The sequence below is a fragment of the Saccostrea cucullata genome, unplaced genomic scaffold (assembly GCF_032062105.1).
Source record: "Saccostrea cucullata isolate Sc308-1 unplaced genomic scaffold, CSIRO_AGI_Scuc_v1 ctg229, whole genome shotgun sequence".
Lineage (NCBI taxonomy): Eukaryota > Metazoa > Mollusca > Bivalvia > Ostreida > Ostreidae > Saccostrea > Saccostrea cuccullata.
In genome coordinates, this window is record NW_026928915.1 from 202,852 (window position 1) to 218,105 (window position 15,254).

A 15,254-nucleotide genomic window follows, 5' to 3' on the forward strand; every position below is an offset into this window, starting at 1 on the left:
TTTTATAAAAAATAATTTTTGTCTTGTCTGGTTCAATTTTTTAAAAACAATTTTAAATTGAACCAGACAAGACAAAAAAAACCCCTCCTTATTCGATTTTATTTACATAACGAATATATGAGTATATAATCGAGTTTGCTGATATTGTAGATCGGCGTCAACTTGGGTCCTGTGTATGCTTTTCACAACTGAAAAACCTTAAAAACAAAATTTAATATGTTCAATAGTTTGTATACTGTTCTATTAAAAAACAATATGGCCGTGACCTATGTTGAATCAATTCATTAAGAAAATTATCACTTTTATTGTAAGCTTTTTTCAATGTATAAGTGATATGTGTTTATTGTATATACACTTTCATAAGATACAATATGCAGTTATGTCCAAAACATCTTTATTACGTATATAGTTCTTCCCTAAGCGCAATAAAATTGGTTGTCTACGATCCTTATGTACAACTGATAACATTATAAACATGCATCCTCGCAATGCCAGGGGTCCCGAGTCAACACGTTGCCTTTGGACCAACGGCAACGTGCTGACTCATGACCCCTGGCACTGCGAGGATGATTAAGATGATATAAGATGCAGAGTTTATAAACAATATTAAACATCATTTTTGGATATTGGTCGATCATATGAACATTTAAAAACTGTTATAATCACTGGAATGGGAATGAATAAGTTCAATCATTAAATATTTAATTTTAGTTGTATCAGTCCACCATATATATTTTACCTTTCTTGACCTCGAAAGCTTGTTGGATTTTTTGCGACTGTTGAGAAGAGCCACATTTGCTGGACTTTTACATTTACTGATCGCATTGGTAAATTATTTAAATGATCCCTACATTTTATGATTTATTTTTCTCAATTTAAACTCCAAGTATGAATTGTTTAAAATATACTTATTTGGACGTTTACAGATATCGACCAAAAGAATAAGGAAAGCAAAACCTGACACTAATCGATTTTATGAAAAATGTATACGTGCATTTGGTGCAATCGATATGTCATGCAAATTTTGTTTGAAATGTCGGTCGACAGTAGCATTTTAAACGTAATTAATATCGAAAGAACGTCTTTTATTATTTTTTAAACAGGACTTAAAATGTTTATGAAATTGATAAAGTTTCAACTAAATCAACAATCATTTAAATGATGCAGTACAATGCGCCAGAATTGATGAACACGTAGTCCAAAGTCCTTAAAGTACTGTAGACGTACTTTTTTCCACGGGTCAAAATTCCGCGGAATCTCAATTTCTGTTTAATCCGCGAGTAGAAAATTATGCGGATTTCTTAGTTACATTTATATTAAGTACGTTTGGACAAATTTCCACGTAAAATCTGTGACCGCGTACATAGCGTAAATTGATACCTGGCGGAAAAAACTACTTCTACAGTAATTTAATGTGAATCATATCTCCATGTCCATTTAAATAAAAAAATATCAAGTTGTACATCATATTCTTGAGAAAGAACTTTGTAAATTCCTTTCTAATCTAGCAGAGACACATATAAAATTCTATATCTTTGCAAATACCAAAAAAGTGGCCTCAACACTTGCATTAGGTCATAAAAATTTGATTGATTAATTACATATTGTTTAACGTCCCTGTCGAGAATTTTTCACTCATATGGAGACACCACCACTTGCCGGTGGAGAGGTGCAGATTTTGTCCTATACTCGGCACTCAGGGTCATCGAGCAGGGAGGTATCTTTTTCGTGTCCGCACCCACTGCGACACGGAACCTTATATGGTCTCATCGGAAAAACCGGTCTCCATGTCCCACAGTGGTATTTGAACCCGCGGCAAAAATGATCAACTCCTTACGCTCTAACCATTGCGCCACGTGGGCGTCCATGAAAATTTGAAAAAAAAACATTAAGAAAGAGATTTAAAATGTAAAACGTGTAAAAACAAGTTTTAACTTTTCCAGAAAATTGCGTATACGCAAGAACTGTTTAGGATGTATTGACAAGAGTGTCTTAGTCTAAAGTGATATTGATATTCGTTAAATATCGCTGTAGTCGAAGATAGGGGCATTGAAATTTTGACCTGTCCGTATGTTTGATTTTATGCTCAACAGGTCTGTTTGTCAAATAAAAAAATTTAACCTTGCCCAATAACTTTTGAATGGTTTATGCTAGGACTTTCATGTTTGACATGCAGGCATATTTCGTAAGACACGTTATTTCTATGAGTATCAATATATTTGACCTATTGACCTTGCAGTTTGACACACTTGAAAAATTTACAATTCAATTGAAATCAATTTACCTTTTATCAAACTGAAGCCTTACTTATAACTTTTGAACGGTTGACAGTAGATAAATTTCTTCATATATTTTTAAATTTCATTGAACTTTTTTTTAACATGCTTCCTCTTCTCCTCTGCAGGGCCCTTGTTGTCTGGTAAATTTTATATATATATTCTGAATTTAGTTTTCAGTACTTGCAAGTAGTTTCTGCGATTATTGATAACTAAAATGTTTTAATAATACTAAAGAAAAGATACAGATTAACCTTTTAAAAATACCAATCCTCTCGTTTCAGTTACAATGCCTACAGGGATATCTGACCTACCGGATGAACTTCTTGTGATGATATTTTCCTTTCTGTCATTTTATGACATTGTAAAGAACGTTAAAGTTGTGTGTACTCATTGGCGAGATTTGGGAGACAGGAAGTGTTTTTGGAATACACGTGGACTTCTGAAATGGGTAAAAGAAGCCAAAGACGAACAAGGATACATACAGCGTGTTCGCGTGATAGGAAGGCACATTGATGAATTGAAGTACTCAGAAATAAATGAAGAAGAACCTGACGAATATCTCGCCTCAAACATTGAAAAGTTTTATTTGAAAAGATTCTGTGACCCAGCGCCATTTCAGTCGAAGCATATCATGGATATGTATGAAGAATATAACGGACCTCTCTTATTTCTCAGAGAGGACATTCTCTGTCCGAATTTGAAAGCGATTTATACTGTTGATACAAATGTATCTCCTACCTGTTTCCGTAAACTGCTTGAAAAATATCCACATGTAACAATTATTGTGTGGGTTACAAGCCTCTTTTCACAGCTCTGTCCTTATTTGCCTCCAATACGACATCTACCGAAGCTGGAAAAACTAACAGTCGTCGAATGTCAGGATACGGATGACTTTCCAGGGTATGAAGATTCCAATATTGTTTGGAACCGACAAAACAGGGATGTTGAATTGCAGGATTTGGTGAGCGAACATCCCGAGTTAGAAAGCTTAAACTCTTCTCTGAGGAGTACAAGTGGGCGCACAATTAAGACAATATTTGAGAAGTGTCAAAACTTACGGATTTTAAAAATAAGTACTATTAAAACACACGAAACAGACGAATTACATCTCACTTCGTCATTGCCGATGCTTGAAGAATTATCTTTAGACAGTTTTGACATGGATCCAAATGAAATGAAAAACTTATTTGTCGCAGCATGTTCAAGCAAGAAGTTAAAAAAGCTTACTCTTTTGGATTGTGAGAACATCACAGAGGAGATGTACGAGTACATAAGCAAAAACTGCCCTCTTCTAAACACGTTTGCTGCATCTAAGCGAGAATTTGATGATAGAGATCTGCGCTTTTGCTTGGACCATTGGGAAAATACTTTCCTAAACAACAAAGCTCTGGAATATTTGTCCATTTGTAAAAACCTCCAAGAACTTATCATATGTTACTCAAATGAATCAGCAGTTACCGATGAAGGGATTATTGCTCTTTCACGAGGATGTGTTCAACTGAAGAAGATTTATATTGAGGGATGTTTAGGGATCACAGACTATGGAATCATGGAACTGTCTCGGCATTGCAATGGACTTTGGTTTGCCAATCTTTGTCACTGTCGTCATGTCACAGGATTTGGATTTAGTTGTTTGGTTATGAATTGTTTAAGACTTCAGGAAGTTCAGATGTACAGTTGTCCATTTGTTGAGCAAGTTGTTCTTTGTAATAGTCAACGTTTTCCGGAAATTCCAGTCTCTACTCTGCATCAAAATATTGCAGCAGACGACAATAAATGTGATTGTTATGAAGCCTTTAGATCCGGAAATTCATACAGCGAATCAAAGTGCTGTCCTAGAGTCATTCAAGGTCAAAGCGAAATCAAAGTTATGTACGGGTTAACTGATGAAATGATTAAGCAAAAGAGTCAAAGGAACGGAAATTTAGAAAATCAAACTACATTGCAATCAAACATTCTAGATGACTCCATTGTATTGAAAGCCTGTAAAACAATTAATCCATTGCAAGTTCCATTCGACCATTCCTGGATACAAAATCTAGATCTGTTCGCTTGTGAGAGAATTTGTGATTCTGATATTTTAAAGGTTTGCAAATATTGTCCAGAAATAAGAAACCTTAATCTGGCACACAACAACAATTTATCTGATACAAGCATCATTGCTTTGGCTAGACACCTAACATTGCTGAAGGAATTAGACTTGGAAGGTATCACAAAGTTGACGAACGCTTCCTTGGCTTGTCTTGTCGAAAGGAGTTTGGAGTTTCTCTCATTATCTGCTTGTCCAAAAATGTCTATCATTGGTTTTAAAAGTTTTCTTGTGTCAAGTAAAAACTTGCAAAAAGTGAAGCTCCTTCTGAACAAGGATGATCTTTCCGTGGAGTTGAGGCGAGATACAATTAGAAGTATGCTTTCCGAAGAAGACTGTGGATTTTTTATGGATCCTGATGATATTTCGTATTATGCTACACTTGAATCTAAAAACAGCAAAGATGACTAACATTGAATGAGTCTTGAAATCTTTGATAACGATTTTGCAAATCATGAAAGTAAAAAAAAGACTGAAGACATTCATTCAAATTCCTCTATTTAATCATTGTAACCATGGTGAATGGTAATAAATTCTGACAACCAAAAGTAGTGATCGCAATTCATCCTTGGATCATGGATTGTTATAACGTTGTTTCGCACTTCTATAATTTTCAGATCCTTGTATGGGGGGTATTTAATTGGATGGCTATATATTTGCTATATATTTGCTTCAACCAGTTAGGCATTGGTTTCATGTACTCTTTAAAATCCTTGTCTTTATGTTTGGCAATCGTTCACTTTTAAAAAAGGTATTTCCACCCTTCTGTGACGTCATAGGTTTTTGTAAAAACTTTCAAATAAGATTAAACTTTTTGCATTCTGGAAGTCTATATTTTGTAGAGGTATTATTCAAATCCAAGAAGCGAAATAAAATATGCTTAAAATATTTCCTTTACAGTTTACTTTCATTGAATAATTTGTTTTTATTTCCTCAATCTAATTAAAATTAAATCTTTCAAATCCACTATCTTTTTTGAGATTGTTATTGCCACTGCTCTCACAAAAGCGATGGGACATTAAACCTCATTCGTCTTTATCTGCAAGTCTGACACTGAGAATGTATAATGCTTTCATACTTCACATGTACATCGGCTGTGACAACATCTTTTCAAATATGCTATAACTTCGGTAGATAAATTATTATGCTGTACGGGTTTGGGAAAAGACAAGAAAAATTCGCATTTTTCTCCAAAAAGTGGAAATCTTTGGGTTTATATATCGTGAAAGCGTAAACTTTCCCAACCGAGGTTATACCGTATAACTTGGGTAGTTATCTTCAAAACCATCGCAAATGTTACCATCGAGTATTGGTTACAGACTACTAATTTTACCCCTATTTCATTGACCACGCAAATAGTTCCAGTTTAAAAATAGAGGTTTTTTCTTAAAAATTCTTTGGGGTGTTTATGGAGTGGAAAGGGGTAATTTTGGGGCATAAATGGAAAGGAGAGGGTCTGAAAAAACTTATAAAAATGATAGTAATGGGAAATTTTGCTTTTAAGTGCGTAGTAGGAAGGGTGTAAAGAGGCCCATATTTACCCTTTCCTCGTAGAGAAAGTGAAAAAAGCAGGGTAGGGGTTATTTGCGATGCCATAAAAGGACTTGCAGTCTATGAATGTTCCTGAGAACTTGGTAATTTTTTGGACTTGAAATGGTCTTACTCTGTGCCAAGTTTCAGGTAAGTTGAGCCGATGTAATTTTTAAAAAATATTTTTATGTTATTAAGGAATGTATAGCAAAATAATTGGTAGTCTGTGTCCTATTACAATTTACGATATAAAAACAATCGATGATTTTTTATGCCGGGGTCCTACGGTACCGGTGTACTTAACTTTGAAAGTCAGGCAATCGGTCAAAAAAGTTTTATACAATCATTTACCATGTTGTGTCAATAGGAAAATCAATTAATTATCTTCTTATGATGTTGTAATTGTACTATTTACATTTTTTAACACGAGAAAGACAGAAATCTAACCGAGTCTAGCGTTTGTGTATTCAAGGGACGTTACTCTGGTACCGGTGCAAATGTATGGCGAGCTATAATAGTCATAAATCAAAACAAAAGACGTCTTTTTTTATTATTAAAATCAACATAATTTCCCATTAAAAAATAATGTTAAATAAAAAATGGATTTATATGATATTATTAGAAATTATTTCATCTTAATTCGCTAAAATATATTGATCTAATATTTTTTTTACTTCATTTATTTTTTTAAAATATTACATTTCTTCTATTGATCTTATTGACAGATTTATAATCAAGTTAAATTATGCAATTGGTGAAATTTACTTTAAATATATATTTTTTATATTAATAATAAACATTATTTTACTTCAAAATAAACCAATAAAAAAAAACTATTTTTTAAAATCGATGTATTTTGGTACCTTTTCAGGTTGATTTGAATCAATGTCGTCACAAGCTTCATTATTATTTCGCCCTTTGAAAAACTATATCATTTCAACAAGAGCAGCCTGCCATATATTTTTTAGACATGACATGTGACCTAAATTCATCGTACGACAACAAAGCTGAAGACATTCAGGGAAATAATTTACATGCAGTATAGCTGTTTTAACACTTTAATCAAAGTCTTGTATGAAGTGTGGTGCAAAATAACACAGAAAATATGGGTCTTTTGGAAAATAGCAGATTACTTATCAAACATCGTAACATTTGAAAAATTAATTATATGGAGCTTGACAGCAGTTAATCCGAGATTCCTCTGACTCTAACCCCCGCTTTTATATTATGACTTGTGCGGGGGAGAGTCAGAGCGGACTCCATATTGAAAACTGGGAATTTGGCGAAACTAACTGGTGTCGCGACTCTGCCTACCTTTTACAACTTTATTTCGCGGAGCTAACTCCCGAGACGCGAGAAATCAGTAAAATGATTATTATTCTACTTGTTAATCGTCATTACAATGATGCTACCGCCGTTTAAAAGGTCCTACCACCGACAAATGAAGCATCACTTGAATTAAGTCGCCTCCTCGCCATTCGACTTCTTTGCGCATGACGTCAGCACACAAATACACAAAATTCCAAAGTAACACGTGCTCAAAACACGTGTGGACCTTTCGGAAAAATGTGAAAGTTTTGTGAAAAAATACATAAAACAATATAATGATGTTTTACTTATTTATTTATAAGGAAAGCAACTGTCAAAAACGACTTCTATGCTAAAATTAGGTTAAAAACTGCATTAACACCAAACATGATGTTTTCACGTGATAGTTTTGTTTGTGTATTTGTGTGTGACATCATGCGCAAAGAAGTCGAATGGCAAGGAGGCGACCTAATTCAAGTGAAGCTTCATTTGTCGGTGATAGGACAATACCTTTTAAACGGCGGTAGCATCATTGTAATGACGATTAACAAGTAGAATAATAATCATTTTACTGATTTCTCGCGTCTCGGGAGTTAGCTCCGCGAAATAAAGTTGTAAAAGGTAGGCAGAGTCGCGACACCAGTTAGTTTCGCCAAATTCCCAGTTTTCAATATGGAGTCCGCTCTGACTCTCCCCCGCACAAGTCATAATATGAGGAATCTCGGATTAGACAGCAGTGTAACACTTGTCATGTCCAAAAATAGCCAGCCACTAAGTTTCGTTCTTTGCACGTGAGTAACGAAAATAGAAATACCGCGGTACCGTAGAACCACAGGTATCATAGGAATGGAGTATATATATTGACAAATCATTTTCAGATATTTTACTGAAAAAGATTAACAATAACGTTTTTAATGATAAACAGGTCGAGACCACTACCTTATATGGAAGGCACCTTTCAACACGTGACGATAACTTCGTCACACCCGTTCGCCAATCAAGTGAATGAGTCCGATAGCATGACACTCTACTGCGTGTTTACGATTCAATGGCGACACGTGGTTTTCGTCGATTTCTGCATAATATTCACTTCACCCCTACTAATGTTATTGTGATTTAAATTCAAGACACGTGGTTTAGGTTGATCTATTCAAAGGTTATAGGGTAGAACCGGTTTTATAAATAAAATTGGTAGTAAACATGACATTGCTATAGCCTGTTTCTGTTGAAAACATATCCTGTAATAAATGTTTCCAGACCTTTCTGAAAGACCTTCATGATTTTCAACAAAACAAGGGTGGCTAAAGGAGGGGGTGTTAAAATAACAATTTATCTTATATACTTTCGGCGAAAATTAGAGCCCACTAGTGACCGATTCGTTGGTAAATATTGTGCATAATCATCTACACTGACAAACCTTTGTTTGGCTTATATGGCTATTGTTATAAATGCGCACAGAGGATCTTACCACGAGAAACTGACCAATCGTTGAATGAATAGCAACGCTTACGCCAAATACATGATAACATTTTACTTCGAACACGTAGGTCAGGTCAATCTTCGATCATGTTATTGGAGTGCAAAATAAAAAAAAATGTTCTTACGAACAAAATACAAAGATAAGAAACCACGAAAGATGTTACGGGCGTTTTTAATTTGTTGTTAAATGGAAAAAAATGTTTAATAAAATGTAGTTTGCGTCTTACTCAGAACACCAGCGCTTCAAGGGTAAGGAAAACGAGTAGCATTTAAATGGACAAAACTTTGTTTACGTTCGGGATCACGTGTTCGGCCAGGGAATTCACCTGGCAATTGTATTCACCGATAGTACAACAAAGGAATTAATACAGACGAAAATCGCTTTTGGAGTATGACTTTCAGAAACCTAGACATCCACCGTTTATTTAACAAATGAATTGTTTGTAATTATGAGCATGAAAATAATATTTTTAAAAAAGCTTTTCATTTACCATAAGGTTTTCCTATTTTCAAGCGTTAAATTCTTGTAGTATTTGTAGTAACCCATAATGCAATACTCATTCAGCTGATTGGTCAGTTAAAATCATGCTGGTGCCTCATTTGCTAATCTGACGCCAAAAAATATAGTCCTGGTTCCCATGCAAAAATATTTGTCCAAAAAGAAATTTTAGTTCAAGACTGCATAAAATTGTATTGTAGAGAATACTTATTTAAGTCTGAATGAATGTAAAAGAGATCGATTGATTGAAGTACATTTCTACAGACATTATCAGCTAATTCTAGGGTGGTGAAAACTGAAACGCAACATAACTTTTCTGTTTACCATGCCTCCACGTGCTAGTCACTTCCTAGCCACATTTCCGTGAATAATTTACCCTATCTCGCTGAAGTCTCGCTTACTCTCGCCAGGGCCACTGCCAGAGCTACTCTGAACTCATCGGGTTTTATATTTTGCAGAACACCGAAAAATAAAAGGTTCCGAACACATTAGTAGGGGTGCACTTCGTCATCGGAAAAACCGTAGAGCTTCGTTGTCACTTTTTAAGTCCGAAATTGAAAGATTACATTCTCAAGACATTGCTCCATGCTCACATTTAATATTGGAGTTGTTTTATATAATTAATAGTTACATCGAAAGTTCGAATAATGTGCAAACGCTTTGATGTTTGCATGTACATTAAAAGACTCTTTGATATATTTAGGGGTTAAATAATGATAGCGCACCTTGTACTGCTGTCTAAAACTATGTACACGTATATCACGTGAAAAAAAACTCAATGCTTTATCGACACGATAGCACCTACATGTACGTCTCTTCGAACAATGGTTTAGGCCAATGTATTATAAGTTGATATATAAGGCTTCATAAAGCAAATTTTCTAAATGTGAGCATAGAAATGAAAGATTATACATCATTTTATATATTTCTTCCATAAATTTCAAATTAGAATTGAAAATAAGTTTCCAAGGGACAATTCAAGTTGGCCTTCATTTTCAACATAGCTGAGTACTTGTAGTAGCCCACAATGCATTGCGACTCATTCATCAGTGGGTAAAGTAAACAGATAGCTAATTTACATGCAAAATAATATTGCAAATTTATTCTGACGTCAGAAAATCTAGTGGTCTCGACCTGATAAAGGTGATGGCATTAACTTTTCAAACGTCACTTCCCTTACTCAGGCAGCAATATGCCCTTATCACCATCTTCGCTAGCCAAGGGTTTCTAATATGCTACTCTCCTTATGAAGGTTATCAGATACGGGTATAATAGCTGTTGCCAGACATCTAACACTACTGAAGGTTTTGGACTTGGAAGGTATTGAAAACTTGTCAAATGCTTCTTTGAATTGTCTTCTTGAACGGAGTTTGGAGTTTTTCTCTTTCTCCCTTATTCACAAGTCTCAGTCACTGTTTTAAGAAATTTTCTTTTGTCTAGCAAGAATTTTAAAGAAATTAAGCTCAGTTTCAAACTGGATATTTCCGCAAAGTTGACGCCAGGTTTAATCAGAAGTTTGCTTTCCGAGGAAGACTGTGGATTTTTCATAACTCTTGGGGAATTATCGTCGTATGTTACCATTGCATCCAAATGTAGAAAATATGACTAATCATTCTTTTAAGCATTGAAAGATTTGTAACAATTCTACTTATTAAAGGATTGAATAATCATTTCTGACAACTTATGAACCATTGTATTAGTGTTGCCATGGTAATTCATAGTGATAATTTAACGAGGCCGAGTGTAATTATTTCTGTCCTAGGGATTTTGATAATTTTTTGATAACTAATTTTTACTGTTATATTTATTGTTTTAAGATTATAAAATCGAATGTTTACCATCCCGATTTCTTAGGGGGGCATCTCAAAAGTTGGTAAATTTTACAATTGGACCCTACGGGATTGGTTGGAAAAGCGCCAAATATCACATTTTCCCCATATTTTTTGTATTTCTGTCCTAGCGATTTCTTTTTCATTCAAGTAGATGAAAGTTATTATAAAAAGTCACCAAATTGCGAAATTTCAAAAAAGTTCACCATCTAGATTGGTCTTGGAATTAATTACAAAGTTTATGTTTTCAAAGCCCAATACTTCTCAAATTGTCATATTTCGGTATAAATATGTATTAGTGCAGATGAATTATCGGCGCATATGATTTTTTCGGTAAAAAAAATAGCAAAGTTTAGATTGCTGTTATGTTTCTTTGGATGTCCTGTCCTTTGTTTTTAGTATAATATCCATATATATACGGCTTGAACATACAAGCGAGTCATGCGTCATCCTTTAGCGTCATGCATTGCTTACAAAGTCAGAAAATGGTAACGTCGTTAGAGCCATTTCAGAATTGTTTCCTAATTATTTTCGTAAAATCATATTTTCAGACCAGTAGGGGTTACAGATAACGTTAATTTTGTATTAAAATCAAAATATTTGGCAAAGGTGTTCTGTCGCACAAATGACTGCATGAAATTAAAAAGCTGCGCAAAGTCATGCGCACTCGAATTAGACTCGGCCTCGTTAAATACTAGCAAGCCACTTATTGTCCTATTGACCTTTGACCTGTCATTCATTTGTGAACTTCTCAGATCCTTAAAGGAAGGTACTTGGTATTTGATTCAAAAACGAAAAGTAGGATTTTTTAAATACAAAAAATTAGCTCTTGATGGTGCAAATATTTTGACAATCAAAATCGCACTAAATTCGCTTTTTTGTAATTTTCAGATTAAAAAAAGATTAAAAAAAGATTCTATCAGTTTTTTTTAAAAATACATGTATATCAGACTGAAAATGTATTGGTAATATGTAAACCATGGATGCCTTTCAACTGCAGCTAGGTTTTGCTGTTATGAACGATAACTCGTTGCTGAAACTTGTTTCGAGCAGGTCCGAGGTATTGAACTGTTTATACACAAGTTGGTTTTTACCATTTCCCAAGTGTTTCTTTGCTAACAGTAGAATCCAGTGGTTTTAAAAGTTAGCACTAATTTTAAACTCATTTACTATATAGTTGCGGACACCGTTTAATTACATACAATTAAAAATTTAGATTAAAATAAAAAGTGAAGTCTATCTTCCTTCTTAGTTCTAACCTAATTTGATTTTATACTCGTTCTTCTTCGTGCTTAGTAACACAAATAAGAAAATTAATTGTTGCATTTACTTGTAACAAGAGGCCCATGGGCCTTTTAGGTCACCTGAGCATTATTGCAACAACTTTCCAGTGATTGAATTTGATTCATGTTTTAAGTCAGATGCTATGGCATTCACAATTTTGAAAGAGGCATCATTGATCATCATAACTATACACTTAGCAGTTGCTTAGTTTGTTTACTGAATACCCATATACAGGGTAAGGGAACAAAAAATGCATTTCAACTAATCAGAAATTTTCAGCAATAATCAGTAGTGCCCCTACCACACATGAACCCCTGACCCTTAGGCCTTGTTATTTTATTAATACCAAGGAGCGGATTTCAAACAATTCATTCATTTTCAGTATATAAGTACAGCCCCCTCTCTATGGTACCCCTGACCCTGGGGCCTTGAAATTCACAATTCTGGAAGACATGGTCCCTTGTCCAGCATAACTATAGGTAGTTCATCTGCTTAATACCCTGGAGCAGAGAAGAAAATTTTCAAAGATTTAATGTATTTTCACAATATAATCAATAGAGCCCCACCCTAACACCAGAAACCCCTGGGGCTATAAAATTCACAATTTTGGAAGAGGCATTCTTGCTCATCATAACTATGTACTTAGATAGTTTATTTAATACCTAGGAGCAGAGAGGAAGATTTTCAAAGAATTCATGTATTTTCAATATATAATCAATATAGTCCCACCCTGACACCAGAATCCCTGACCCTGGGGCCAAAAAAATTCACAATTTTGGTAGAGGCACTCTTGCTCATCATAACTATGCACTTAGTTAGTTTATTTAATACCTAGGAGCAGAGGAGAAGATTTTCAAAGAATTCAGATATTATATAATCTATAGAGTCCCACCCTAACACCAGAACCCCTGTCCCTGGGGTCATAAAATTCATAATTTTGGTAGAGGCACTCTTGCTCATCATAACTATGCACTTAGTTAGTTTATTTAATACCCAGGAGCAGAAAAGAAGATTTTCAAAGAATTCATGTATTTTCAATATATAATCAATACAGTCCCACCCTGACACCAGAATCCCTGACCCTGGGGCCAAAAAAATTCACAATTTTGGTAGAGGCACTCTTGCTCATCATAACTATGCACTTAGATAGTTTATTTAATACCCAGGAGCAGAGAAGATTTTCAGAGAATTCTTGATTTTCACTATATTATCTATAGAGCCCCGCCCTAACACTAGAACCCCTGACCCTGGGGCTATAAAATTCACAATTTTGGTAGAGGCACTCTTGCTCATCATATCTATGCACTTAGTTAGTTTATTTAATACCGAGGAGCAGAGGAGAAGATTTTCAAAGAATTCAGGTATTTTCACTATATAATCTATAGAGCCGCACCCTAACACCAGAACCCCTGTCCCTGGGGCCATAAAATTCATAATTTTGGTATAGGCATTCTTGCTCATCATAACTATGCACTTAGTTAGTTTATTTAATACCAAGGAGCAGAAAAGAAGATTTTCAAAGAATTCATGTATTTTCACTATATAATCAATAGAGCCCCGCCCTAACACCAGATCCCCTGACCCTGGGGCCATAAAATTCACAATTTTGGTAGAGGCACTCTTGCTCGTTATAACTATGCTCTTAGTTAGTTTATTTAATAACCAGGAGCAGAGTAGAAGATTTTCAAAGAAATAATGCATTTTCACTACCTACTTATTTAACCCCGCCCTAGCACTAGAACCCCTGACCCCAGGGCCATGAATTTCACAATTTTTGTAGAGGACTCATTGCTAATTACAATCATGCAAACAGTTTGACTGCTTGATGTCCAGGAGTAAAGAAAAAGATTTTTAAAGATTGCACTAATTTTAGTGGTTTTGGCCCCACCCCTCAGGCCCCAGGGGGGCGGGGATCATGAAATTCACAATTTTTTGTTCATCTTTACCCATAGATGCTTTTTGCCAAATTTGGTTGAAATTGGTTCAGTGGTTGCAGAGAAGAAGCTGAAAATGTAGAAATGTTAACGCACAACGCACGACGCACAACGCACGACGACGGACGAAAACAGATAGCAATAGGTCACCTGAGTTAACTCAGGTGACCTAAAAATATATATGTCTCTACAGGAAGCGCAAAAGTGCGCACACAAAAATATGACATAAAGGGGGTGCTTAATTGGTAGGTTGAATTTTCGGAATTGGCGGAATTTACAATCAAGTTCGCCGGAATTCAATTCCCTATCAATCCCGTGTTGAGAGGTGGTGTGAAAGGAATTAAAGATGGCGACTACACAAATGCACATTTGCCGAAAGTGCAGATTAAAACATTATGAAGTTTTCCCTGTATTTGGACCATAATACAGTCCTATAGACCTATTTGCAAATTAAAATTTGATATTGTTCTCACAATATTATTCAAATCATGTTAATTGTTAAGTAATTGTTAAGCTGCACACAGCAAACATCATGATATTCTGTTCTTCACAGCATTCACTCGCACTTTCATCCTCCATTGCGTATTACAATAAATCATTTATTAAGAAGAAATTCTTTATTTGTTGAGCTGCAACCAATTGTGAACTAATTCTGATTCCAGTTTTACTTGATTGGTATAACTTTTGGAACTCTCGGAATTGAAATCTGACTTTACAATCAAGCACACCCATTATGATGTTCGGGTTATTGAAAAGACAAGCAAAATTAGCATTTTTATCCAAAAAGTGGAAATTATCATTAGGTGTATTTATCGTTAAAGCGTAAAACTATCCCAATCCAGGCTATGCGGTATAACTTGGGTAACTACTATCTTCAAAACCAACGCAAATGTTCCCTTAGAGTACTAGTATTACCATATAAAAACAGTCAATGATTGTTTACATATTGACGAATCAATTACAGATATATTTTATTGAAAAAAGATCAACAACAAAGCTTTATGATAAAGTGATGGCTTTAAC

The 15,254-nt window shown here is 34.8% G+C and overlaps 1 protein-coding gene across 1 annotated transcript; it reads left to right on the top strand.

Annotated features, from left to right (window-relative positions):
• The first annotated feature begins 757 nt into the window (after positions 1–757).
• Positions 758–5,209, top strand: LOC134279201 (uncharacterized). Its single transcript, XM_062761550.1, has 2 exons — positions 758–827; positions 2,561–5,209. The coding sequence occupies exon 2, from the start codon at positions 2,566–2,568 to the stop codon at positions 4,777–4,779; it is 2,214 nt and encodes a 737-aa protein (XP_062617534.1). The 5' UTR covers positions 758–827; positions 2,561–2,565; the 3' UTR covers positions 4,780–5,209.
• Positions 5,210–15,254: the final 10,045 nt, after the last annotated feature.

Bases quoted from the DNA above. Each gene is read 5' to 3' on its own strand.
- LOC134279201 (XM_062761550.1), top strand. From the start codon at position 2,566: ATGCCTACAGGGATATCTGACCTACCGGATGAACTTCTTGTGATGATA.